This window comes from Tetrao urogallus (assembly GCF_951394365.1).
Source record: "Tetrao urogallus genome assembly, chromosome: 17".
NCBI classification, from domain to species: Eukaryota; Metazoa; Chordata; class Aves; order Galliformes; family Phasianidae; genus Tetrao; species Tetrao urogallus.
This window is the reverse complement of record NC_136830.1, coordinates 4,270,837-4,297,904: the sequence shown is the minus strand read 5'-3', so window position 1 is coordinate 4,297,904 and position 27,068 is coordinate 4,270,837. Positions and strand designations below refer to the sequence as shown.

The following is a 27,068-nucleotide window of genomic DNA, read 5'->3' as shown; positions in this document are numbered from 1 at the left end:
TTAGTGCCTCTTAGCAGGTGATGAGCACCGGTTTCAAAATCAATTCCAAGTGTGAAGCACTCACTGTACTGCTGGCACTGCTTCCAGCCCTGCTTAGGAGCTGATCCCAGATGGTATTGCTGTGTGCATTTTACACCATTTTAGAAACAGACTGTTTATTTTGTCTGGTATTCACACTTCGTTGACTTATGCTGTGATGATCAAAGGGGACTCAGGGTCTTCCATACCTATCATACCTCCTGTGTGTGTTTGAAACTAAAAGATGACGTGTGTCCTGGAAGCGCTGATACTAATAGTCTGTCTTCTGTTCCTGGAAGGTCTTGTTTCTGTAGATAGAGCTAGATTGGAAAATTCACCCCTTCTGAGCAAAGAAGTCTTACTGATAGGATTTCCTAATTGGGTATATGCGTAGTTGTGCTCTCATATAGAAGCATAAAAATAAACGTATTGAGAGCAGGTGTCATAAGATGCCCAGATATAAAGATGTAGGGAAATGCCTTTTTCAGACTGCGTTAGAAGCAGAAGGTGAAATTCTAGGGTCTTTGGACAACGGACTCAGAGAACACAGCTCCAAGCTGTAGCAACCCCTGAAATTGGAATAATTCTAATTATTTTAATCCCAGAAGCAGCGCAGCGTGGTTTTTGCTGAGATGGAATGTGGATTTGAAAACGAACGCAAACAGGACATATCTGTGTTCCTCTGTAAATACAACATCACAAATAATTCCGAATTCATTCGCTGTGAATTGTCTCACATAAAATACACAGTGCCACGTTGTCCTGAAACTGCTGGCACGTCTTCTGATAGCTGAAAGGGATCGGGTGGACCCGTTTACATTAGGGAAAGTAAATGCTAATTCCTAAAACTCTATGCAAATTAACAAATTATTTTTACTTGAAGTGCACTGTTATTATTTAGTATTTACGTACCATTATATATTTTCAGAACACTTTATAGGCATGAATTAATCAGACCTGAATAAGCAAAGCTTAATAAGAATGGAAAATTACATGGAAATGAAGGCACTCTTGCTCAGTTTTACCTGCTCCTGAATGATGCGTGAGTCACTTTCCATACCCCTAAAGGTACTTTTTAAAACACTTAGGGAAAAAAATCTCACAGTAATACTGCTTAATATCCCTAAAAACGTTTCGTTTAGGAAAGAGGTAGAATTTATTCTGTCAAGAGCTAATGACAGCGCAGATGAGTGGCTCTGAAGAATGTAAATGCTGCTTTATCGTCTTATGCTGCGCAGAACTATTTAAGCTGATTTAATTCAGGTAAAAATGTATGGATGAGGGATTACTCCCTTAATTTGAAGTTTACTTGGGAGCTGCAGTATTTGACTCCAGGAAGTTCTTTAGTGAGAACAGGAGGAAGACTGAGTTTTGTCTTAATGTTTCACCGTGAGCTTTTAAGAGGAAAGAACAGCTGAGATGTGTGGCCCTTAGGAAGTGAACGGGATGGAGCACTGCCTGGGCTGGCTGTGTGATGCCTTCCAGCTCGGGTACTGCTGCATGGTGCTGAGAAGTCCCTAAAAGCCTTTCAGGATCGGTATGGCTGTTCACTGATGCACTGTCAGGTGAAAATGTCAGTTGCTGTGCTCCTTCGAGGCTTATTTCTTTTCTTTTTGACAATAACGACCTTAGGTAATTGATTCTTCCAACATCTGGTGTGCAGATTGACACGTGGAGCTGAAGTCCCCAGAAGTGTAAGTTATCCATTTTCATTGTGCCCAGCAGAATAGAGACTGAGGGTAGAAAATGGAAGTAAACTACTTTGCATGGTCTTTTTTTGTTGCTAGTGAATATCAGAATCAGCATTTTGGTATTACAGTTATTAAATATAAACACTGTGGGGGATTTTTTAAAGCAAACGGTATGGCAGTGAAGTCAGATGTGAGCTGTGGATTGGATGATGTTTTGTGAAGTGTATGTCCTGCTAATCACACAAACTGATGGCACTAACAAATGCAATCTGTCCAGCAGGGATGCAGTCTTTAGTGACCTCCATTGATCTAACCAGCTGTAGGCTGGAATTCCTATGGTTATAGAAAGCTCCTGATAATGAGGCCAGTGGCAGAGCCTGACTCCTAGGGTACAAGGAGCAAACACTTCACAAGTCCTCAGCCAGTCATGAAGGTTTCTGTCACAAATAAACGTGATTGGATTAATCTGTTATCTAGCTAACAGTTGGGGCAAAAAAAGAGAAAAAGAAAACTCCAATTCTTCTAGAGGGTTTCTAGGCAACGAGGAACTTTGTCAAAGTAAAGCACAAGATACTGAGGAGATGCATACAGCTGGTTTTTGGGCTGTTTTTTTTTTTCTTTGTGAGGGTGAAGGCTTGAGGAACAATGGGTTTAATAACAGATGAATCTCTAGTGTGCTTGTCTTATCTAGGAAAATGATGGTTTGGTCTGTGACTGGCGTCACTAGTGCTTTAGATATACATGGTACAGAGCCTTTCTGGTATAGTAATAGGATTGTAATTCCCTGTCATTATTCTAAACTGTTTTTCAAAGGCAGCAATCAATATTTCACTGGTTCTCGCAGCCCCTCTGCCTGAAACATTCCTGTATATGTTAAAAGTATTTAATCTGTGTCTTCAGAAATCTCGTTTTCTCCCCAAAAATGTAAGCTCTTGGTTGACTAATGGTTGACTAATGTTGTGAATCACTTAGAGCCACAGATGGCTGTATATACTCTAGTAAGGTTCTTTTAAACAGGAGCCTGAATAATAGCATCTCCAGTTGCTGCTAGCAAACGTGCTGACAAGAACACCCAGGAAAAATGGTCCTCAAAGATGCCCATTTCTATAACTCAGGCTGAAAGGGAATTGCTGAGTGCAACACTTTGCTTATTTGTTTTAGAAAAGCAGGAATGCAGGGTGATTTATTTATTTTATTTTTTATGCACATCTCGCTTTGGCTGCCAAGTAGCAATGAGCCATAGGAAGGCAAAGGCAGCCTGGGAGGACTTTCAGTCGTGACAGCTCCTGAGCCCCTCTTTGGGGAAAAGATTTCTCTGGCACGTTTGTTTTAACTCAGTCCAAGCTGAAGGATGTCTGAAGTAAGGTGAATTGGAGCGTCCATGTTCTTGCACAGAACTCTGCTGAATCTGAAAGGAAGTGTTTAAAAATAAAGCAGCCTTTAAAGATTTTTGTTTTTCCTCCAGAAAGCATTTTTGCTGATGGCAGTATTGCTTGCATTCGCATGCCTAGCAAAGAGCAGCACCAAGCCAAGATGGAAGCTGACCTGGCTTCTGACAGAGGCTTACCTTCAGCCCATTGAGATGAAGGAAATGTCAATGGCAGCAGCCACTTTTCTTCCCTCTCTGTTGTGTCAGTTATAAAACCTCAGAATGCACAATGCTGGAGTGGCAGAAGTTTCAGAGTAGGGTCAGTCGGTTCTTATTTACATATTTTTTTAATGGTTGGTTAAAATGGATTTATGTACAGAGTCCCATATGTGTTTATCCACTGCGCTGTATGTGTATTTCTTACCTGAAATCATTCTGACCTTTGGCCTTCCACTTCCCCTTAAGATGGTCAGTGTGCCTCTGTTGTACCTGAACCATGAGAACATGATTGTGACAGTCAGAAAATTGCAAGGGAAAAAATACTAAAAAGTACATTCAGCAGAAAGTCTTTCTGGATATATCAAGGACTATCAAGGTTGTATTCCTTTTCTCCTTCTAAAAGCAGAATCTGAGAATCTCAGATCACAGATTTCAAAGTGTATTTTAACACTGATTAATGGGAGCAGGACTGAAGCCTTGAGCATCCCTAAAACCCCACAGAGGAAGATGTTCAACTCAAAGCAAATTAAATACTGTGGAGAGGAAAAAACCCGGAAATTCTTCATCTGTATTGTTGTATTTCTCATGCCCACAGTGAGCATTCTGTGTCTCTGCAGCAGAGATAGGATCTTCTGCAATTATTACCATCGTCAAATTAATTGTTGTAGGGAATTAAGTGGCTTTGTTTTGTATGGCTGTTCTGTACAAGTGCAGGGTGAACTTCATGGAGAAAGATTAAATTCAAAAGGATTCCTTGAAACGTAGCAGCCGAAATACAAACCACTGAAGATGTGATGAAGTTGGATCCAGGGGAAGGCTTTGACTGTGCTGAAAGCTGTGTGTGGGGAAAGCACGTCATGAAGGGCGCCCAAATGGGCTTTGTTCAGAGCCAGGCAATTTTGGCCTCGTTTGGGAAGGAACATTCAGAGAAGCTATTTGGGATTAATCAAAATTGTTTAACAGAGAAAAACCATCTTTCCTTGCTGTACTCAGCTGTTTGATTAAAGTCGATTAAATAATGTGCAAATATTTAATTTGGGGGGGAAAAAAAAAAAAAAGAAATATTTTCCTTAAGTGCAAATACCCCATTCTGAATGTGGTAGAGTGGGACAATTTTAATAACGTCAAAGTTCTTTGTTGGTGTTCTTCCAAAAATGAAATTCCAGCCAATTCTCCTCTGTTTCGTGAAGTGTTTCAGTTTTGGCTGAACTGTATTTTCCAAAGAATATCACAATTTGTCCCTTTCACTCTCATTCTGGGCATCTGAACTCATTCTTGGAATTGATCAGTGCCATCCATTGTCCCTTGTTCTCTCCCTCTGCTCAGTTAAACATACTCTGCCATTTAGTTCTTAGAGCAAAAATGAAAGAAACCAAAAAAAGAGTTTGCTATTGGTGGGACAAAAATAATGGCATTTTGACTGTTCCTATGAAAGCGATGTGACATGACAAATTTTAAGAAGCTCTGTGAATAGTATTAATATTTATGAAGCACTCAAGAAAACAGCTATTGTGTGCCACATCCATCAAAGATAAGAATTGTATTCAACTGTGTTGGATGATAAACATTGAATGACAACAGCTACAGATTATGTGCGGGATTTCATACCCATGTTTGACGCCTGCTTGGGTAAAAGCACCGTGTTGTTCCACTGAGAACCAATAATTTCCTTTCATAAAATTAGATACACTTGCTGATACTTGTTACAACCGTTGTCCAAAACCTTAATGACTGTGCAGGACATGCTGATGCCAAGCGCTTCAGAGATCCTGTTGCTAGCTGCTCATCAAGTCCCAAAGGTACTATTTTCCACTAATTCCCCTCTTGGAAATCACTCTGATGCTTTCATGATTGCAGTGATTGACCACATATTGCTAGCTGTTTGCAGATCAGAAGAGCACTGATTACCCCACGAAATGAAGGTCTCCCAGCCCAGCAAGATGGCTTTGAGTATTCTCTTTTTAAGAACTTGCCCACCTCTCAGCCACCAGGAGTGGAGCACAGGTGCCTGTGCCTTAGCAGTGCCTGCTTACATCCCTCACCTGCACCTGGCCTTGTGTAGCATGCTCAGGAGTGTCCCAAGTGCCTTTGTTTCATGACATGATGAGGGATGTGGTTTAGTGAGAGCTATTGGTGATAGGCACATGGTTGTGCTGGATGATCTTGGAGGTCTTTTCCAACCTTGGTGATTCTATGAGGCTGCATGTGTTGCCTGTCTGTTTTCTTGCCCTGCTTGCTTATTAAAGGCGTGCTGTTCTGGAGATTCTGCTTCTGGTCAAATGAAGCCTGCACTGCACACCTGCATCAGCAGAAAGGAACAGCAGCTCCGACTTGATTGACAAAGTGCAGTAGAGAGTCCGGTGAGGTGTTTCTAAATAAAGCTGAGTTTGGAAGCATTGCCACGTTCTCCTTGCACGAAGGGTAGGAGGACATCCAGGTATTCTTGTAGCCAGCGCGATCTCAGGTCTTCCTGTTCCATCTGCAGAGTTACTATTCTTAGAAAACCCTCTCCAAGGATGCACAGGCACTAAATTTTTGTTAGAAGTAAGTGGTTCCAATAATAACTGCGCAGAGGAAAATGCAAAGAGGTGCCCTGCTGCTGAGCTGCTACGGCTGTGCTGCCTCCAGAGGGCTGTTTGCCTCCGTTCCTTCAGGTTTGCTGCTTCTGTCTTTATAAGGATTTGCTGGTGGGAGCTCAGTGTGAGCTGTCAGAGGGATGCCTGGGTCCTTGGGCAGGCTGCTGGGGACGTGGGGAGCCTTTGGCAGAGCGATTGCAAGAGGGAAGGCACAAGCCAACCTGCACTGAGTTTTGAGAGCACGTGAGCAGACTCAAAACAGGAACAACACTTTGCTGAGGGGAGCTCCAAAGCTTCTATGTTGTCTGCCTAAAACGAGACTCCTCTTGTTCCTTAGCAATTACCCAATAATTTGGCTCATCAATAACTTTTTCCAGAGTGCTCATTTTGGTTTTACTGCCAATTAATGTAGCATTCCAGTCTTGGGCTGCAGTGGATTGGCCAGTAATTTGAAATACAGCGCTCATCAAAACAGCATCATTTGTAAAACAGAGAAGAAATCTCAGAGATGCTGAAATTATTGTTAATTAAATCAGCACATGAGTATAATAGGCACACATGAACAAAATTATGTTTGTTTTTTAACTGTTCTGCTAGCTGGAGAGCAAGTCCTGTTAGGACTGTTTAATTGTCAGCCTGTGTTAGTGAGATGTGCAGAGAGCTGGGTCCCTTCTGCATGTACTGATGGTGTGTTATGTGTGTGTACAGAGTGATACACACAGCTCTATAGTTAAGTAGAAGACCCACGTGCTTGCCAGACAGACACAATGCCATACTTCTTGGGCACACATTGCTGCATGGAAAGCTTCTCTTTTTAAGCATTTGTACTTAGCTCCTGTTCAGGGCTGGCACTGACCTCCATCTGCTTCCTTCTGCTTTCTGTGGCCCCAGTATCAGTTGGGTTTGTTAATTATTTTAAATGTAATTTCTGTTTTTTTTTAAACTCAATTAAAACAGCATTGTAACGATGGAGCAGAGCAGCAATCAAGGAGTGGTAGGAGTTGTAAGGTAGCCTATAAGCAGCTATTGTGCTTAAATAAATTTCTTCCAGAGATGCCTCAGCTTTACTGAAAGTGCTGTGCTACAGCTTTGTGAAGATAAGACAGCCTCATAATCTTCTGTGTTGCTCTGTTCTGAAGACCTTGACTTAGCAGTTTCACAGTTACACCTCCTATAGAGCTGGAAGGTAAAACTGTGTTCTCTACTGGGAGACTTGAGCCTGGTGCAGAAGGCAGCACTGCCCCACAGCAGGAGTGAGGCCAGCAGTGCTTGGGGGAGCAGAGTTACAAGTTCCAAGTTACTCAAGAGGTGATAAGTGCACTTGCTTTCTGATAGTGGGATTCAACAGTGTTCTATGCAGGAAGAGAATGTCCCTGAGAAACTGCAGACTGCTTAGAGCATTTCATTCATTGAACGGGATGGGAGGTGATGGCCTTATGCTGTGCTGGAGAGGTTCAGGCTGGATTTTAGGTGATGTTTATTTTCCCAGAGTGTGGAGGCATTGGCACAGGCTGCACAGAGAGGTGGCGGAGTTGGAGGTGTTCAAGAATATGGAGATGTGGCACTGAGGGATGTGCCAGTGGGCATGGTGGGTGGGCTGGGGTTGGACTTCGGGATCTTTGTGGTTGTTTCCAGCCTTAGTGATTCTATGATTCATCCCCATTCCTGCCAGAGGAGAGGCCACAAGAGCTGAAGTTTGATATGAAGGCACCGTGGGCCATTGGGTAACTGCAGCAGCACAGGGTGCCAGGCGTGGGTTAACGGCCCAACACTTACCTTGCTTCAGGTTGGGGTGACAACGCGGAGCATTTGATCTCAGGCTCTAATTAGTGTGCAATTTCTTCCTTACTGTATGGATGTCAGAATGCATTTGATCTGCTGCAGAGTTAAAACACTCATTGTTTCAGCCTCCATTTGGAGGCTCACCTAATTAAAATTGAATTTCAAAGGGAAAAACATACCTTTGAATTCCTTGTCAGAGCAGGGAGTTGCAGTGGTCGCTTAGCCTTTTACTTCTGGGTTTCTGGTTCAAATCTGGTCTATATACCATAATGTGAGTATCAAACCTGCAATTCAAATGGTTCCATCCAGTGGAAAGATATTCAGGTTAACAATTATTTGCTGAAAATAATTCTAAGCAATGTGTGCATTTTCAAGTTGTCCTAACTGGTCATGAACAATTCACAGGGAGGAAAAGGAATGTAAAAATTCATCAAATAAATTATTCATTATATTCTCTCAGCTGTAGCTAACTGAATTGTCTAGACAGTAATTACTAATTTTTAAGCTATGGATGTTCACATAGCACTGTTGTGTGGATAGCTTCAGTATACAGTGACTTGAGATAATATTAATGGATATGACAGCTAGCAGATGATTTTAATTGGGAAATTATATTGGAACTTTCTAGTGATCTTCCATGAAATACTCCATAAATATTGAACCTCCTTAATGTTTTTCTCCTGCAGTAAATAGAAGCCCATACAATTCTGTTTGATTTGATCAGTGGAGAAGCAAACTTTTTAAATTCTGCTGTCAAATTCTCAAAAAAAAACCCATTCAATTCAGAGCACAACAAGTGTCTTCCAGGGCTGTGATGCAATAATAGTAATATTTTTTTCTGTTTCAGTGATGGTTTTTCACTGAGTGGTTGTATGACTCCTTAAGGAGTCAGCAGCACTCAGCAGTAGTGCAGGGCTAGGCTGGCACGGGAGAAAACTTTCTGCTTTTAATCCTTTGGCTTGTTTGCAAAAATGTCAATTATTATTGAAGTTAATTAGAAAGTCACAGAAAATTAGAAAATCAGTAAGTTTTATAATCACAATCAGAAAATCGTAAAGTCAGACAGATTTGTTATTGGAGCATGTGCCCTGGACTAACTGCAGGTTAATTTCGTGGCACGCTGTCAATTGCTCTGAGTTGATCAGAAACTCTTCCATTTGATCAGAGCTCTTCCATTTCTTACTTATTTATTTCACCTTTAAGAAAACAAGAGCAGGAAGCCCACATGAATGATTGGATACGATAACAAAAACTGGGACATCATTAAAAAGTATTTGCATGAAATTTTATTTTCATGTGTGTTACTTCAAGCAATATCCTTTGGGGCATGGTTTATAGAGTGGCACATTAAAAACCATGTGTTTTCATCAACCCTCATACAAGCTGTGGTTCTTAGTGCTACCTTACTGCAATTTGATTTGATATTTAATTGCAGTAATTTAATTAATGGTACTGTAAATAAAAAGGCTGAGTTCTATCCTCCTACACGCACATATGCACAGCCAGCAGCTCCAGTGGCTCCTGTGAGACTTAAATTTATGCATCTTCAAGCAGAATTTAACCCTAAGGATGTATGATAAAATGCCCAAATCCCAGAATGACGCTGTAACTTGTTTGCACTGGAAACAAGCATTAGTTTGAGCTTACAGGAAGAGCGTGGCGTGGAAAAACAAACCTATGTATTTCCCTCTAATGCTTGTAGGCAGGACAGGTCATGGAATTGCCTCCTTTTAATAGGACTCCACTTACAAACAGTTTACAAATAGTTATTAATACTTTCAAAATTAATTGGATAATTGCTACAAAATCCAAATGACCCAATGCGCTACTTATGAGCCATAGCTTATAGGTGTTTATGACCCTCTACTGACTTGCCCATAACCTTTGCTAACGCATGCTACTCATGTCTTCTCCACACTTGAAGTGCCTATTAAATATTGATTAGTCTCTTATAAACCATTTATAAATAGAAGCATGTAATATAAAATGTAACATAAAATCATTAAGGCTACATGGTGCGCAACTTAATAGTAGCAATCTTGAAAAATTAGTGAGTGCATGAATTAAGCAAATTGTATCCATAAACTGTTTTCTTAGTGCAGCCCCTGTTGAAGTTAGTGATGGCTCTTAGTAAAAAGCACTTTGCACTTTTAAAAGAATTATTTGTAAACGAGAAGTGCAACATAATGCAACTCCAAATACTCCTGCCATGTTGACAGTGAGGTTTTTATATGGAAATGGCACTTGACCCCTAAGGACAGAGCAGGTTTGTGTCCTGTTGTGGTTAACATCATATTTAGATAGGCCAGGGCCAACTCTGGGCCAAAGTCTGACTTGTTTCTGTAAACCTGCATTGCACTGACATTCCGAGTGGGAAGGACAAGCACAAAACCCCAGGCAGTAAAGCAATCAGCAGGGCTTTTTGTTATGCAGAGGATAAAATCAGATAGATGGAAACAACAATAACAGAACAATGATTCAAAGTGCTTCTTTCAAAACATCTCTTGCAATTTCCAGCTGCCTCTCCTCTTTGTCACATCTCAGTTCTCAGCTAAACAGCAGAATTTGTGAGGCTCTCACTTTGCCTTTGACGTTTTTTACTTTTTACTCAGTGTCTGTATCTGACCTCCAGCTCTTAAAAGCCCAGCAATTAAGCAAATTCCAAAGAGGATTACAACTGAGAATCAGAGGGTATAAAAGTGATTTAGCATGGAGTGCTGAGCATGACAAATCATTTTTGTGCCTAGACTTTGCTTTTCTGAAATGAGTTTCATTTAGAAGCACAGACAGACACGGCTGTGTCTGGGTGCCAAGTGTCAGTGCAACTTGTGCACTCAGCTCCTGCGGGGCTTCCCGAGGCTGTAGGACCTTCCACAGGACCAACTGCCTCCATGGTCATCAGCTTCCTTCTCTTAGGAGGAAATTGTGTCATCCGTGTGCAAACCAAACTTCCTGGGTCTTACCTTGTCTTTGGCAGAGCTTGCCTGAAAGCACTGCCTTGTAGAAAGCAGAGGGATGCAACAAACTGTCTAAGCATACAGTGACAGAGAAAAGTTTCTTGAATGCTTCCCTGATGTGTGTTACTGTGTGAGAAGTTTGGCTTAGGCGTTCCCTGTTGCTGGAGCTGTTTCTTCATTGAAAAATGAAGAAATCTCTCACATGATGAAGGGTATTAGCATGCACGTGTGTGTTTGCGTGTGTCTATTGGGTTGCCTTGGAAACGAAGGGAGAAAGCATCACAAACCATAGCATGCTTTCCATTTAAAGAACTCTGTGCTCTTATAAAGCTATGTGCAAAAATGATGGCATTCATTCATCCGTTCCGTAACGTCTTGCTTATGGCAGACAGCAGCCTGAGAGTGCAGGTCCCTGGTAAGATGTTGGGAAGCCGCTTGACTTTGTCATTGAGCATCCTGCTGAATGAATGAGTTGACACTGGTGAAATTGCTAAGAACATGGGGGGAAAAAAAAGGATAAAAACTCAACAATGTTGACAGTGCTCCAGATGTGCATTGAAGTCACTGAGATCTGAAACAGACCTAGAGGATACACATCGAAAAACAACACAGAGAAGTTTGCCTTGTGTATAAGAACAGCTGTTTCAGCATATTGGCCTCCAAGACTCAGTATGTCGAAACAGCTGTCCGAGTGTTTTGGAGGTTAATCTGCTTCGTTAATCACCGTGTCCTTTTTTTTTCCCTTCAATTTATAGTAATGCTCATGGCACTCTTTGTGGGCATGTGGACAGAATGATAAATACAAAGCTTTACTAGTCATCACCAAAATGTGTGTTGGAAAAACCTGTGCGTGGAAAAGCTGTCTTCAGTCTGACCCTGGCTCTCATGAAATGCAAGTTGGTAACATAGGAGCTAATCTCAGCAGCCAGATTATGGTAGTTTCAGGACAGGATATGGTTAATCAGAATCACAAGCAATGCTTTGTGAATGAAGTCTTGGAACCCAGCACATTTTCTATGTGTTCAGTACCATCAATTTGCAGATAGACATTCTCAGAAAAATCCACGGGCAATCCGTGTGACCAGAAATAGGTAAAACCTAAACATCACTTCCAACCTTTGTAAATATCACCGCTCATGTAAAAATAGCAAAATCTTTACTTATCACATCCCCGTCCACATTTCATGTTAGTTTTTTTTTTTTTTAATGAAATGTAGGGTTTCTGGCTTTGTTTTCCTCAAGAGACCATATTGAATAAGCGGGAAGAATATATTTAAAAGCTGAGGAAACACAGGCTGCAAGAGCTATGCACAGCTGTGCTGAATGGATTGTAAAGCCTGCAGAAGGAGCTGCTGGGTGGCAGCTGGGACAGGCTTCTGCTTCATGTGGCCAAGGCTGAGTCAGCCTGCTTCCAACCCTCTGTGACTTGCTCAGAGCAAGCTCACCTCATCTTCCTCTCCCGTCTCAGCTTCTCATTAGGAAGAAATAGGGCTGCAGTTTCATTCTGGGTTGTTCTCTGTAATAGATTTTGTCACATTGCAGTGGATGTGCATACCACAGTTCAATTACAAGATTATTGAGGGAAAGATCCAAAACTAAATCAACAGCTTACACAATTACATCTGATAATGAAGAAGAAGAATTTTAAAGTGCCAGGTATTGCTTCATTTAAGAACGTACAACCTTTGGACAGTTTGTTAAAGTCAGTGTCATTTAACAAGAAAAAATGAAACAAAGCAGGAAAATGTGTTTGTGGTAGCTGCTGATCTTAGAAGAATGGCTTTAGTTAGCCACCTTGTGTTGTATTGGCCATGAGAACAAACCTTTGTTACTCAAAGCTGGCTTGCAGTGAAGCATGAGAATGTGGAGTGAAGCTGTTGACTGTCTTTTTCTGTGTTTTGTGGTAAGATGCCTTCTGGCAGTAATTAATGGCCTTTTGGAAAGTGATGATATTGCAGCATAGCAAAAAAAAACCCTCAAAGATTTATTGAAACAGCTTTTGTTTCCAGATCCAGTTTATCCATCTTCAGAAGATTCCCACTGCCAAGGAAATCTGAAATTACTAAATGAGACACTGTGCTCTGTTTATTTTTCTTTTCTTTTCTTTCTTGTTCCTCGCTGTCAGAGGTTCAGCTCTTGTAGGTGAATGCCCCCACTGAGGTTCTGCAAACAGATGCAGGAAGTTGGTTCTTTGAATGATGGGTTACCATTCACTGTATTTAAGACTCTGCCATTTTAAAGGAATACTTTGAAAGCAAATTTGCAGTGCTGGCTCTCACAGAATTGTAGCACAGGTGGTGATTACAGTGGGACTTAGGGACTACTGGAAAGTGGGGGGGAAAAGGGCATTTTCTTTCATTTTCTTTCCACCTGTGGGAAGCAATGGCCCCTACCAGTGCCCTGTGAGCACTCAAGCACTGAGGAGGTCAGCTGCCATCAGGGAGGGCTGAATAATGCGTTGTGTAAGAAAGAGAAGAGAAAAAGCCAGCATAACAAGAAATGGGAAGTAAGGAGCCCTTGCTCCTTTCGAAGCCGTAAATGTATAGGGGTGCTTTCAAGTGAGAGCACTTCTGATCTGGAATTCTGTGGTACATTTACAAAGACCTTGAAATGCAACACTCTCTCCCTGTCATTCCTTCACTAAAATGATGTGTCAAAATGCCACAGAACCATATCTTTTCTTAAGCTCCATCCTCTGTAAAAAGCATATTCTTTTGTACTGGTCTGTCCTTGTAGCAGGAGCAATGACTATATAGCAAGAGGACCCTGTCAGCTTCAGTACAAGAAAGAATAGGGTATTACACCTGGCCTTCTTCCTACCTTACAACGGTAAACAATTTGAAATTCATACTGCAAAAGAAGAAATACATGTACTGTCATTTGGAAATTTGCCCACTTTCAGAGAGAAAGGAAGGAATGAATAGTTGACACAGCCAGTTTTGAGGAAGATAAATTTCCTTAATGGATGAAAATGGCAACTATTAATTCTCTTTGAACAGTCCAGTGATGACGATCTATTTTCTCCTCGCCAGTGAGCTGGGCTGTATAGTTATTTCATGGTAAGTAAAATGGCAGCAAATGGGAGACATTCTCCTCCTCCATGAAAGTTCTTTCGATGAGTTCTTTAACGTGAAGTGAGTAATTCTCTTTTTACTCACTTACTGTACCTAGCTTGTCTTTCTGGAAGATTGGTGTTTTTTCCATTATTCATAATGTAGCAGGTTTTAAAGAAATAATTGTAAAGTTTGAATTGAATAATGCCTTAAATGCTTTAAAGGCTAATTGTGAAGATAATGCTTTGCAAGCAAAGATAGAAGATATTTTTTCATCTTCTTCCTATCCTTCAGTGCTTTTTGTTGGGACAGGGAACCAAGGCAGCCACTACTTTGTGCAGTTTGCAGACATTTTAAAACTAAACGTTTTAATGTTACTTTGGAGTCTCTACTTGGACTGAGTTTGGCACAGAGGTAAGGACAAGGAACCACTGTTAAAAATTCTTTATCAAAGAAACATGCTGTGATTTTGATACATGCTTGCTTTCAAAGAATCACAAGTGAAGACCTTTGTCTGCTTACAGAATGCTTCTATCAAAAACCAATAATACTGTCACCTTCTATTCCTGTTCCTGAGAAGCATTAATGTCATCCCCCTTGTCTTCTTATTGTCTTGCCACGTTTCAAACCACCTGTGGGATGGCATCAGAAGCCCTCTTTAAATGGAACATTCTGCAGTAGTTTCAAATTAAGAGGTATTCTTTTCTCTTGAGTGCATGTAGTTATCTACTGCATTAGAATACATGGTAGTATGCTGCTATCATTTTCCACTTAGGAAAGGCAGCAAGTAAGACAGTCTTTCTTTCCTTGCATCTGTTACTGGTCGTTTTATTTGTGGCCTTCTGTATTTCTTTACAATCACTGGCATTTGTTTTGCTGCACAGCTGAATTTCAGTTAACCAACCAATAAATTAACTGTTTGAGATGTTGCATGCTCAGCATTTACAGCAAAAAGGCCATTTGGTAGGAAAGATGAGAGAATCGGTATTTAAACTGTGCAGAACAGCAGCAGGTTTGAGTGTAATCTTGCAGGAAAGGCATGGATCTAGGACATGGGAAATGGGGATTCTGTTTCTCATTGTGTCATTGGCCTGGTGGGATTTTCCTGCCTCATTATTTGACCTGTAAAATGGAGATAACCATCTTGTTGTCCCTTGCAAAGCTCAGAGCTGTTTTTAAAGTGTTGTTGAAGGATAAGATGCTATAAGGAGTAACTAGAATTAAACATTCAGAATGTAATTTTTAGAACAGATGAAGGCCGTATGGGAAAAGATGAAAGATTAAATAGTTTGATCCTGATTTCACAGGACTTTTACATTTGTGTAATTCCATGGTCTTTGCTGTAATTGCTCTCTTGCACCAGTCTAGTCGGGAACAGAATCCAGTCTTTACTCAGAAGTTCTTCAGTTTGAGGGTCTGTGTGTCCCCAGAGCTGAGGGACTCTGGAAGAACACCGTGGTTCTGAAAGCAGTGGCTCAACTCGTGATACACAGATGATATTGTCCTATTCTGCAGCAAATACAGATGCTGTGCTGCGAAATTCAATCATGAAAGATAAAAAATGGGATTTTGTTCTGAACTTGAATAAAGCAGAGGTCGTTCTTTATAAAGTTGAGCAGAAAAAGAAGTAATCAGACATAGAGGCAGGATGGATCTGACAGCACTTCTGAAGAGGTACAAGGTGAACAAATAGAAAAATAAAAATGAAGAGCAAAAATGCAAGTCACATAGCAGCAGGGGAAGGAAGGAAGGAAAAACCTCCAGAGATCCATAGGCCAGCCAGAAGACTCTCAAACTCTCAAATAAATGGATGTTGTCATTTGAAAAAATCACTCTTCAGGTTTTTTTTCTTTTTTTTTTCCCCCAAATGCTCTCACAGGTGTCTCTCTTACCATTCTTGGGTTTTGCCTCATTATCTTTGGCACGTCCAGAAAGTTTGTGGGCAGCTCTAAACACAAGCAGGAGGCATCTTCTGTGGTTTCTGTTTAAGCAAAAAGGACTTGTAGGAGCAGCTTGTTTGGGCAGTGGCAGTGCAAGGACACAGGGTGTACAGTGTGGGATGCTCCCACAATCAGGGAATGAAGCACCAGAAAGCTCTGAGCTTGCAACCTTAGTAATGGCTGTTGCCTGGGCTGGCTATGGGCATGTTCTCTTGCTTTGTATTTTTGATGCATTGAATACAGTGGTAGGCAGCTTTGTGAAGTAGATAAAAAGCATGGCTGTAGAAGTCCGTGTCACAGTTAGGAATCGTGCAGTGGTGTAAGTACTTGCTAATGTTGTCTTACAACAGAAATGTATAGATGCTGATTGTTTGTAATTGAAAACAGGAAGGAATAGAGTTCTCTCCTTTAGCCATCAAGGCTAAACTAGACATGTGAGCCCTTTAAGAGGCAATAGAGAGAGAGAAAACTTCCAGAGTGTCACTTATGCTGTCCTGAGACACGTGGCTGAGGCAGGGAATGGCACACTGTGAGCACTGCGAGGATTGCTGTGTGAGTGAGAGCTAGCATGGTCTGCTGAATGGCACTGCTGCTGTGCTGTGCTGGTGGGTGTTACATCTTGGGAGCAGTCAGATGGAAGCCCATGGAATTACTTTCACAGGTGAAGTAAGTATGTAAGTAAGCAATCTGGTCCTGATGAGAAGAGAGAGGGAAAAAAAAAAACCAAAATCTTGTTCGGATAATCACAGAATCATTAAGGTTAGAGTTAGGGTAGCATGGCTAGGTTAAGGTTGGACTTGATGATCTTGAAAGACTTTTCCAACCTGAGCGATTCAATGATTCTATGTCACAGCTGCTTTCCCACATACTTTGTTTTGCTCATAAATGAGTATTGTTATGCCACAGCCGTTGTGTGAATGGCCTAATGTGTGCCAAGGGAGAAAGAGCCATGCTCCTTCCTTAAGAGGATGCTCCTGCAGGATGTTTGGAAGTCATGGAGACACGCCGTAATTAATTTGTGCACTCTGCTATAGCATTAAGCAGCTGTTATTACAGAAGGATGTGGATTTCTGCCCAGGTAGTGCTCATGGTAGATGATGAGCACACAGATTGCAGCAGTAAACTCACGTGATACGCAACCTTATGTTTCAGTGTCTGTAGTTTTGCACTTGTGAAACTGAAGCCTTTTCAAGCTGGTGAGTTGCCAACTTTTCCATTGCTCCCATAGCATAGAATTTCCTCAAAAAAGAAAAGAAAACAAACAAACAAACAAAAAAACCCAGCCCTTCTTGCAGCCCGATCCAGCAGAAATTATGATGAGTAGAAAAGAAATTCTAGAAATGGTTACCAGGAATGTTGTTAAATGCTCTAAAACTGGTGGGACAAAGATAGAGAAACAAAATTTCATATTGATCAGAAGAATTTATCTTTGATGACTGCTGATACTCAGGTGGATCCAAGTTACATTTCATAAACTAGACAAAACACGGCCTCCCTAGATTCGTCAGTGCAAGAAGCCTTTGACAAATTCTCAGGTGATTGTTTTGTGGTCATCTAAAAAGAATTATTTGTTCATATGGAAGCATACGTCATTGCAGCAGACAGCTCTACCCACTTGCAGTCCTCTTGAGGTCAGGGGGATATAATTTAATTTCAAATGGAGGTGGCCCATACTTTTATTAAACAACGGAATATGGTCTTGTTTGTCTGGAATAAAAGAAAGGAAACACCAACAGTATGAAGTGATCTATGATATTCTGTTGAGAACAACTGGCACAGATCTATCAGATGAATGCTCAGGTGTGTTGCAGATTGTTAAACATAGTGCAGATTCCAGTGTGGGCGACTGGCAGAGTTTACCATAATATTTTTAGGCTGACATTAGGTCCTTTATTTTATAGCATGCTAAAAAAGGCCAGAAATGCAAGCCAGGAGCTCTTGGAGTCTGTATTCTCTGTGCAAACAACTAAAATCAGATGTCTGATAGCTGCTCTTCAGCTGTAAGAATTTCCCATTCCTACTGCTTCAGGCATGTGCTTTGGAGTGATGGTGTCATGATGTTTAACATAGGTTTGGAGAATAGAGTCTGCTGGGACATAATGGGCTGAAGGAAATAGCAGGAGCCCGTCCCGTGAAAGGTCTGTTGCTGATGCAGAAGGCACTGGTACTTAGCTGAGCCAGTGGAGACTGCCTGACAGGTTGCAATTACTTCTGCCAAGTGCACCAGGCTGCATTCTGAACCTTTGCTTAATGGGGGCAGATCTGTTCTGAGTTATGAAAAAAAATGAAATAAAACTGCCTCAGGTCCTAGATATGACAGTGTCTGCTTCTAATCAGGTTTCACCTTCAGCAGCAGCTTTTGCTTATTCATCCTACATAAACCTCTAAATGAGCTGAATTTCCATCATAAAAAAAAAAAACAACAACACGGAAATGGCATAAATCTCAACTTCAGTTGTTGCAAACTCCAAGGCAGAGTTTCCAATGTCTGATCACATTTGCTAGGTACGCTCTGTCAAGATAAGAGCTTCCTTCAGTGTATCTGTGGCAAAAGGACAAGCTATAGAATGAGATTCCGCTTTGGAATCTGTATCATGCTTTTTTTGTGCTGTAGCAAATTGTTTTTGCAGCCTGCACTGTAATATGCTTCCAGAATAATATTCAATTAGGCTAATAGTTGCTGCTTACATTGTTCCCAAAGAATCAGTGATTAAGAACTGCTCTGTATGGTTCAATCTCCATTAATTAATTTCCCCTGCAGAATGTATACACCTGCCTATTCTTCCTTGGGGATCCCAATATGAAGTAAAGCTATTTTGCAGGTAAACAAAAGGAGGTAAAGGATGACCTTTAACTCTGACAGCAGCATTTGTGATTTACCATCTGCCATAACTGATGACTCCTGATAGTAATATACTGGATAAAAGCTGAAATGAGGGAACAGCTGGAGACAGGGAGTTGGAGGGGAATGGGGATGAGCTTCAAGCAGCAGGTGTGGCTTGGTGGGGTGGAATCACAGGATCATAGTCATTAAGGTTGGAAAGACCACTAAGATCATCTAGTCAGCCATCAGCCCATTGAAGGACTTGTGTGTAGCTGTGACACCTGAAAAGCTGGCAAGCAGGTGATTTTGCAGGTGAATCCACAAGTGAAATTTGCAGGATGAGAAATTAGCACTGTTCAGCTCTTCATTGAGGACATTCAACAGCACCGACCACCAAAACCACCTGCATTGCTGTGGGCCTGGTTCCACGTGTGATGTGGACTGGCTGTGTAAAAGTAGGGAGGAAAAATGCTAAAGAACAATGTGAGCTCTTTGCAAAGATTGTTTATGCGTTTAATAAACACAATCTTAGTTGTTTGTTCTCACTAGTGGGTTGCAAAATGGTAAATCTTACCTGATCTAATGGTGGTACACAGAAATAGCTTTCCAGCAACCTGACTTCATTAATATGTATTGGAAATCTAAAACAGTAGTCAGCTATGAGAGCAAAAAGTACAGAATTGCTTTGGATTATAATAATTTCAGCAAAGCATCTAATTTATATATTAAGCTTGCTTAATGGGCTTATACTGCCTTGCTCTTTGATCTGAAGAAAAAGGTGCTGAATAATTTATCAAATATAAAAAAAAAAATCTCCTGGCCCGGCCCACACATCACAACCTGCCCTATAATTTCCATTTTCTAAGAGATGCCATTTCCAGGCAGGAGAACTGGTTCCTAAAGATTCTTTCCAATGTTACAAATGAATTTTTATGAGGTACACTCTGGGGAAAAAATAATAACAAAGCAATGCAATTCTGCAGACAAATGTTTCGGGTCTATGCCTTCCTCACTAAAGACAGTCATTTCAACTAAATGCCAAAAGGCATTTAGCTGTAACATTTGTCAGTGGAATAGGGTTGGCTTTAGGTTTCCCTCCTGATTTACAATTGAGTGTTTATTGGGTTTGCTGTACTGTAGCGTGTTTGGTTAACCTCTGAAAAAGCACATCCAGCTTGTATATTAATCACTAGGATGATGTCTGTTACAGTAAATTGGGTCAGTGCAGGGTTTCTGTGGAAAGGAGAAGGGCAGGAAAGGTGTGCTGATGGTCCTAGGCTGGAGTTTGAGTAATAAGGCCCCAAAGATGGTTCCTTGTGTGATACATCACTATCTTCTTGGCTTGCAGTGGTTGGGTGAGTGAGCTGGTGAGGATTTAGGTCAATGTGGCGTTGTTTAAAGCCTAAATATCAGACCTCAGTGCCTGGAGTTCCTCAGGGATCCCTACTCCTGGTCACATCCTCAGTAATAGCCTGCTGTGGCTCTTGATGGCTCTCCCATTCACATTTCTCCCCTATTTGTCCAAAGCAATGAGTTGTCAAACGTTTACCAAGGCTGTGTGCCGGGTTTATTTATATTTAAATAAAGCCATTATCCTGGCCTTGAGTTTCAGTAGTTTTCTACTCTTCCTCTTGAGTATTTCTCTCAGTAGTGCCATCTAATCAGCTTTAGGTTTTAATTAAACAGCTGTCATTTGCTTCCTAGTTCTGTTGCGACCTGATGTTGTATTAAATTTTAATTTAGCCTAGGCTGGATAAGAAGTAGATTCCTTCAGACAACAAAGAAACGCTATTAGCAGGTTACAGTTGTAATTAAGAAGAGTTCTGCTGAAGTACTAATGCATTCAGGTACAGAGAAGGAATGGAGATAAACACACACATAATTGTTATTCAAGGATAGTGCTGCAACGCAAATGTCTAGTTTCTGCCCCAGCTGCTTAAATTCCAGATCTTGGTCAAGATCCCCTCATAAACCCATGGCAGAGGAAGTAAGAAAGGACTCCATCTTTCACCTGGAAGCTGCAGGGAGTTGGAAGTGAGAGGCTGGCGCTGGTCCTTGGGTGGTGCTCCAGATGTCTGGGGATGCTGTGGGACCTGCCCATGTAAACCAGTGTTATTACCTCTCTCTAGAGCTCAGTGATGTTGACAGTAACCAGCAGAGTTGTTTTACACGCAGTGACAGTCCTTTCTGCAGAAAACCTTGCTGTGGAAATAGAAGACAAACCTAACAGAATCTACTAAAGATGCAAATAAAAAGAAAAAAGAAAAAAGAGGTCTGCTTATAAATCTAACAGTCAATTAGTTCAGTTCTGCCTTCATATTTCTTCCTCAGAGGAAACACGTTTTGTCAGTCTATAAATAGCCAGCTCTTAAAAAGGTCTTTACATGGCCTATTATGCTATTGTAACACCCGATGCAGGCACCAGGCACCTGAAACATTGATTTCTGTGGTAGAATTGCTTATGAGTGAAGTGCAGCTCTGTGAAGCAGCACCAGCTAATTAGCACTGTGGATAGGTATCTGCACTTACTGGGATGGAAGGGAGGTTCGGGACAGTGCTGTGTCAAGAGAGAGGTGAGCATATTGCAGTGCACCTACCAACGGAGGAGTGGCAATGTGTCACTTCTGAGCCCTTTTCTCTCACACTGAGTTCACAGAAGAATGTAAATCTTTCTGCATTATCCTTCAGAACATCCAAGTGTGACTTCAGCTTGGAAGCTGAGCAGCTCTTACTAGTTAATAGGAGACTAGAGGTTGTTTGGCTGTCGTCACATGGACAGTCAGCAGTTGGGTGATACAACAAACGGTGCAGAAGCAAAGCAGCTAGCTCTGCTGAGAACCTGATTCCAAGTCCACTGAAGTCAGAAGAAATCTTTCATCTGTTGTTCAGGAGGGCTTTGGATTGGACTGTGAGTGCTGCCTGCCCCTGACAAGTAGGAACTATGGAGCTGTGCTAAGAATAGGGGGTTTGGAAGCACAATTAGGCACACGTGCACTGCCCGTGACCTTGGCAAGAATACTGCTTCTCCTGATGCACTGAAGACGGTTGTTGAGGAGCACCTTAGAAGCGTCCTGCTGACAAACCAGGATGCAAAAACACCATGTTCACATCATGTATTCAGCACGTTTATATCAAATTGATGGTGGAGACGTATTTGCCATTGGTTTGGTGCCATCTGCCTACCTCTGATGTATTTGCGCGTCAAGCATCCTCCACTCATCTTCACCTGGTTTACACAACCCCTTTCCACCCGTGCTGCAGCTAACTGTTCTCACAGAGCAGTGAATTTTCTTAGTTTTGTTGGAGCCTCAGTCTTTCTAAAGGTTCTCCACTTGTTCTTTCACACTTTTATTCTTTCACATCTCTGTTTGCTGGTGTCCCTCTGTCATGGGTGGCAGCTGGTGATAAATGATCCCATTCAGCATAAACAAAACCCAGTCATTTACTGTGTGATGTATTTCATGAGGTGTAATTCAGAAAAGCATCTCTATTCAGGACAGCACTTACACATGTGCTTAAATCACAGAGAAGTCTAAGTGTCAAGTTGAGCCACATACTTTTAGTGCTGTTTTGAACAGAAATGGACTGGAGTACACGTTTAAGTGCCTTTCTGGAACATGACTGCCCATAAAGCTCTACTAGACTATATTAGTTAGCTGGCACCAGCATTATTAGTACTTCTACTCATTTAATTCAGGGTGCTTTTTGTAGAACTTTCCAAATATTGATTAATAATATATCTTAGTTGCAAGTATTTATTGGACTTCTCCAGCTGTCCTTAGCTGGTGGTCAATGCCCATTATTTTCTATCAATCTAGCTAGCAGACAGAAGTAAATGATAATGAACATATTTTCCTAAGCAAGTTGCCATCAGATTTTCCACTAAAATCTGTTTATTCTTCCACCAATTCAAATAATGAAATTTAAAGTTATATTAGTTGGAAGCAACTTTTTTTTTCCCCCCCAACTGGCAAGCAATTAGTTTTATGGAATTTGAAAAATGAGCAGCAGATGGATTTAAAGCAGTATTTCCTCTTGAAGGCTTTTCTAGAAGGCTGAGCTGAATCTCTACGGATGCAGAAGTGGTGTGAAGCTTTGGGCCTGCAGTGAGCAGTGCTTAAGAAGAGACGTGTTCCTCTGCAGGCCTCCATCAGAGCTGTTCCCCTCCCGTCTGCTCTGCTTACGCAAGGCAGGGTCCTCTGGGCAACTCACTTGGCACAATTAATCAAACTGCAGCCACACTGAGATGCCGAGGAAGGCTGTGTTAATGCAGTCATTAAAGTGCCAGTGCTGTGAATTCGTCAGGATTAGAGAGAAATGTGGTAAAACGTCTCCAGGTGGGATTTTGATGGGGAAAGATTAGAAAAATTGTATGTGACACTGCTTAGTTGGTAATAGCATGCCTCATGCGTGGTTTTTCTAATCATATATTTATGTCCAGAAAAGGGACAACTGGCTCAACTGTTGGCTGAACCAGCATGAAAGAAATACTGTTGCTGTAGTGCTTGGCAATTGCCTCCTATACCCAGGGCATGATTTGGGACATAAGGGTGGGCTGAGCCGCTGACACTCCTGGAGATGGTGCTTGAAACATGCTGAGGTTCTGCCAACCCACAGATGTGCCTTCGCGCATGGTTGCGTTATGGATTTCATTTCCATAACAGCCAAACCTGTAAATGGGCTCAGAAAGAGTAAATCTGTATGTCTGTCAGACCAGAACTTGGTGGTCCAGACACAAATCTTGGCCTGGAAAATTGTGACAGCGTTGATTGCAGGGAGCTCACAGGCTGTGTGCAAGGAAGTGTCACTGCCCTTTCTGTCCAAAAGAAGGTTTTGGTTCTGTGGTCTGATCTCTGCAGTGTTCTGTGCCTTTTGCTTCTCTAATGCCTGTCCCATAATTCTGTGTGTGCATGCAGGACACAGAAGTCCTTAACACGGCCATCCTGACGGGCAAAACGGTGTCAGTTCCAGTCAAGGTTGTTGCAGTGCAGGAGGATGGGTCGGTGGTCGATGTGTCAGAGTCCACTGAGTGCAAATCAGCTGATGAAGACGTCATAAAGGTAAGGCGCCCACGTGAGATGAGCACGAGGGAATTGCAAGTTGTTTCAGTTGCCTTCTCCACCACCAGTATACCGGGACCTAGCCCACATTTGGGATTTTGCATGGTTTTTACAGTCATAGCCACTTGTGGGTGGCTTCCACTGTGCAATAAGGACTCCAGAGGTTATGCAGGCTTAGCACATTTCTGTAGACTGACATGGAGCCATTTGTGCTGGTGCTTTCCATAAGGTGTGGGAGAGGGTGAGGGATGCTGAAAGCGTGTTTCTGGTCTTTGCTGCTGGATAGCCAGAGCTAGCAAGAAAGAATGTGTTGTCTGATACATCCCTCTTGGGAAAAGTCAGTTTGTTGTGCAGGAATCTTTATTCTTGTGTGGGTTTTCTGCATCCATTATTAAATACAATTCCTATTTTTGACACACCGAATGAGTTCATTACCAATACTGGGAAGAAATGATATCCTCTAAGACAAACAAACAACATTTAAATTGCATTTTAATTCCAACAAGAAAGAAATTCCTATGCAGTTAAACTGCTTACAGGGCTGTCCTGTTTTGGAGACTCTCACATGAGAGATGACATTCACTTGATCCTAGGTAGCCCTAGGAAAGATGCTGTGGGTTTGGGCAAAAGCCTCAGTCAGGCTAACTCTACTTTCTTTCAACCTTTTTCATGTACATTTATGTCTATTTATCACAAAGGCAAATTATTCATAATTAAGAATGAAGTTAGTGAGAAAAGGCATATGTGCAGTTGGATCCTCAGAGTGTGATGTCTGGCACTTTCCAAACCTCAAAGCATTCTGCAGAGGAAATCAGTGTAATACTCCTTTGTTATGAAAGTGACTCTTCATGAAAGTGATGTTTACCTTCAGCTTCTCAAATCTCTGTCCTGAGCTCTCGCTGTATGTTGGATGGGGAAAGAAAAATCACATTTTGTTTTTCTAGTAACCAAATTTCCATGAAAGCTCTTACCAAAAAGAATGTAAATGACTGTCTTTGTTTATAACTGACTTAATTCTCAAAGGAACAATTTATTTTGATACATTTTGCTGTTCTTTTTTTTGCTGTGTCCTATGCAGCAAGTTGTCTCTAATTGTGGCTATTATTTATCAGTTGACAATGAAGTGTTCGTGTTATAAACGCAGGCACCAAGTTATATATCATCAACATATTGCTCAGGCTTCTCCTCTTTGCACTTCAGAAAACGATATATAAGATAAAACGATAAAATGATATAAAAGATGATGTGTGGACTTCTATTTCCGTTGAGTTTATTGGATTTCTAGGACTCACTATTAGAAAATATGGGACAGAACCAGATACAAAAAGATGAGGGAAAGAACTCCCCTTCCATTATTTCAAAGCACTACTTGTTTAAAGTCCATTTAGTTCAATCAGCAGTTGACCGTATGGATGTCCTGTCAAAGCTGACTATGAAGTTGTTCTGGTTCCTGAATTTAAAAGGTCCACTGAAGCTGGCAACTACTTAAAACTTGACGTGATCCCTTTGAGCGGAGACATGATTGCCAGTTGCTTTCCTGGATTTCCTGGATTTCAAAAAGGCAAAGCTCTTGCCCTTTGACCATCATCTTTTCTAGCTTTTAAAAATGAGTTGTATTTCTAGGTGGAAATAGATTTGTTCCAAAACGCCTTCAACTTGATGAGGGTCCTTCCATCTCTTTTAGTGATTTGGGGAGACCAGACCAAAACAATGGCCAAAATGCCACACTGGTTTTATAAGATTTTCACTGTACTTTCCCCCAACCAACTAATCCTTTATTTACTTATTTCTGATGACTACACTGGGACAAGTCCAGTCTTCGTTTCACTCCTCTGAGCAATTTTTTGGGCATCAAGTCACTGATAGAAGACAGTGCCTTGGGGATGCTTTCCCAGAACTGGTACCCAACTTTGCTAACTTAATGAAAATACAAAGGTTTGAATATGGTCTTTATTTAGTTCTGCTTACCCCATCTTGGTGATACAAACAGTCTCAAAATGGGTGTAATGTTATTCTCGTGAAAATTTGAGTGTCCTTACAATGGATTTCAGTCACAGACCACTGAGAGGTGCTTCCAGGCTGCGTGTTATTCAGGCTTAATTTTTTAACTGGAAATACAGGTACTGGTTGCAAGATTGAATTCATAACGATGAATTAGCTGAGTTAAAATTTAGTACATGCTGGATGTGCCTATATTTTTTTTCACAAAATTGTGTATCTGCCTTTAGAAGCCCCTTTGGTAAACTCAGTATTGACTTTGCTTCTGGATTTGTGGATTTGTGTTGACTTTTCTGTCGTGGTCACACTGCTAAACCCTCTAATAAGAGTTGTCAGGCATTTTGGATGTATTTACCTAATTTTGATCATTTCACTGTTAATTCTGCCTTTATTGTTTCCTTGTAATTGGAGAGATACTCATATTCTTTTGGGCAGAACAGAATGTTGCATTCTTAGCCTTTTATTTCTGTTTAATAGCTAATGATTCAATAGACGATAAATGAGACGATTCTTTGATCACTGCTGTAACACCATTATTTTCAATTAAGACACAATGAACTGAAGCTAATTTAAACAGAAACAGACTTTGGCCCAGGCTGTTATGTATTGATACAAAATGCACTCAGGTGGGCAGCTACCTTGGTATCGTACTGACAAAAATACTGCTTGGAGGTGGCCCAACCGACAGGTGATGAGTGATTTGTCTGTAGACAAGGGATGTGAATCTCTCCTGCTCAAAGCCAGATATCTCCTCTGCCTAACAGTATAATAGCTTCCCAGCAAGAGAGTAATTCAGTCCACATTTTTCATGGCCTACATAATTAGTGGTAAATACAATGAAACACATCCATTACTTGACATTGTGCTTACCGACCTTAGTGTGACTGGATCGTCAGTGGAGTCGCACAGATCTACTTGTTCAGTTGTGTTGCCATCCCTGGTTCCTGCAGTTGGGCACAGGCCATAATACTGACCAACCATTTTGCCTTGAAATGGCTTACGTTGTGAAAATTTGAGATGAAAACATCATTCTTGAGTCAGTGAAACTCTCATGTTTATTCCACCATTGAAAAGGAATGTTTAATGTTTTTGGCATTTGAGAGAAAAGAATGGCTTTATGATTAAGGCGCTGAAATGCTTCTCAGCATTTATTTTCATATCTTCTGCTGATTTCCTGTGTGATTTTGGGTAAGTCAGTCATTCCTCTTGGAATCTCACTTCCTTATCCGCAAACAAGGCTGAGAAAAAAAAAATCTTTCCCATCCTCAGCCTGCCTTACATAATTTTTCAAGCTACATGACTCTGAACGGACAAAATCCTTATCTCCAAAAGCCACATTAACTTCAGTGGTCTTCTGCCATGGACTCTCTTGAAGGTCTTCTCCCAAGTCTTGTTTTTCCTGCAAACCAGAACTGAATAGGGGGGTGAAGCTGAAAAAGCTTACGAACAAGTTGTTCAGCTGTTCTGTTCTGGGAGATAAAGGAGCCTGTAGACAAAGAGGGATGTGCTTTTCTCTATGTGTGTGCCAAACCATGGGGCTTCAGTCCTCACTGGTGGGGAAAAAAAGCCTTGAAGAAAAGG

At 41.3% G+C, this 27,068-nt stretch overlaps 1 protein-coding gene across 1 annotated transcript in view; it reads left to right on the top strand.

Annotated features, from left to right (window-relative positions):
* Window positions 1-27,068, top strand: part of TMEM132B (transmembrane protein 132B) — a gene marked incomplete at both ends in the record, with an annotated part of 174,251 nt that overhangs the window by 117,583 nt on the left and 29,600 nt on the right. The window contains one exon of the mRNA XM_079544007.1: window positions 23,346-23,489. Within this exon, the coding sequence (XP_079400133.1) occupies window positions 23,346-23,489 (144 nt within the window). The remainder of the gene's footprint in view (window positions 1-23,345; window positions 23,490-27,068) is intronic.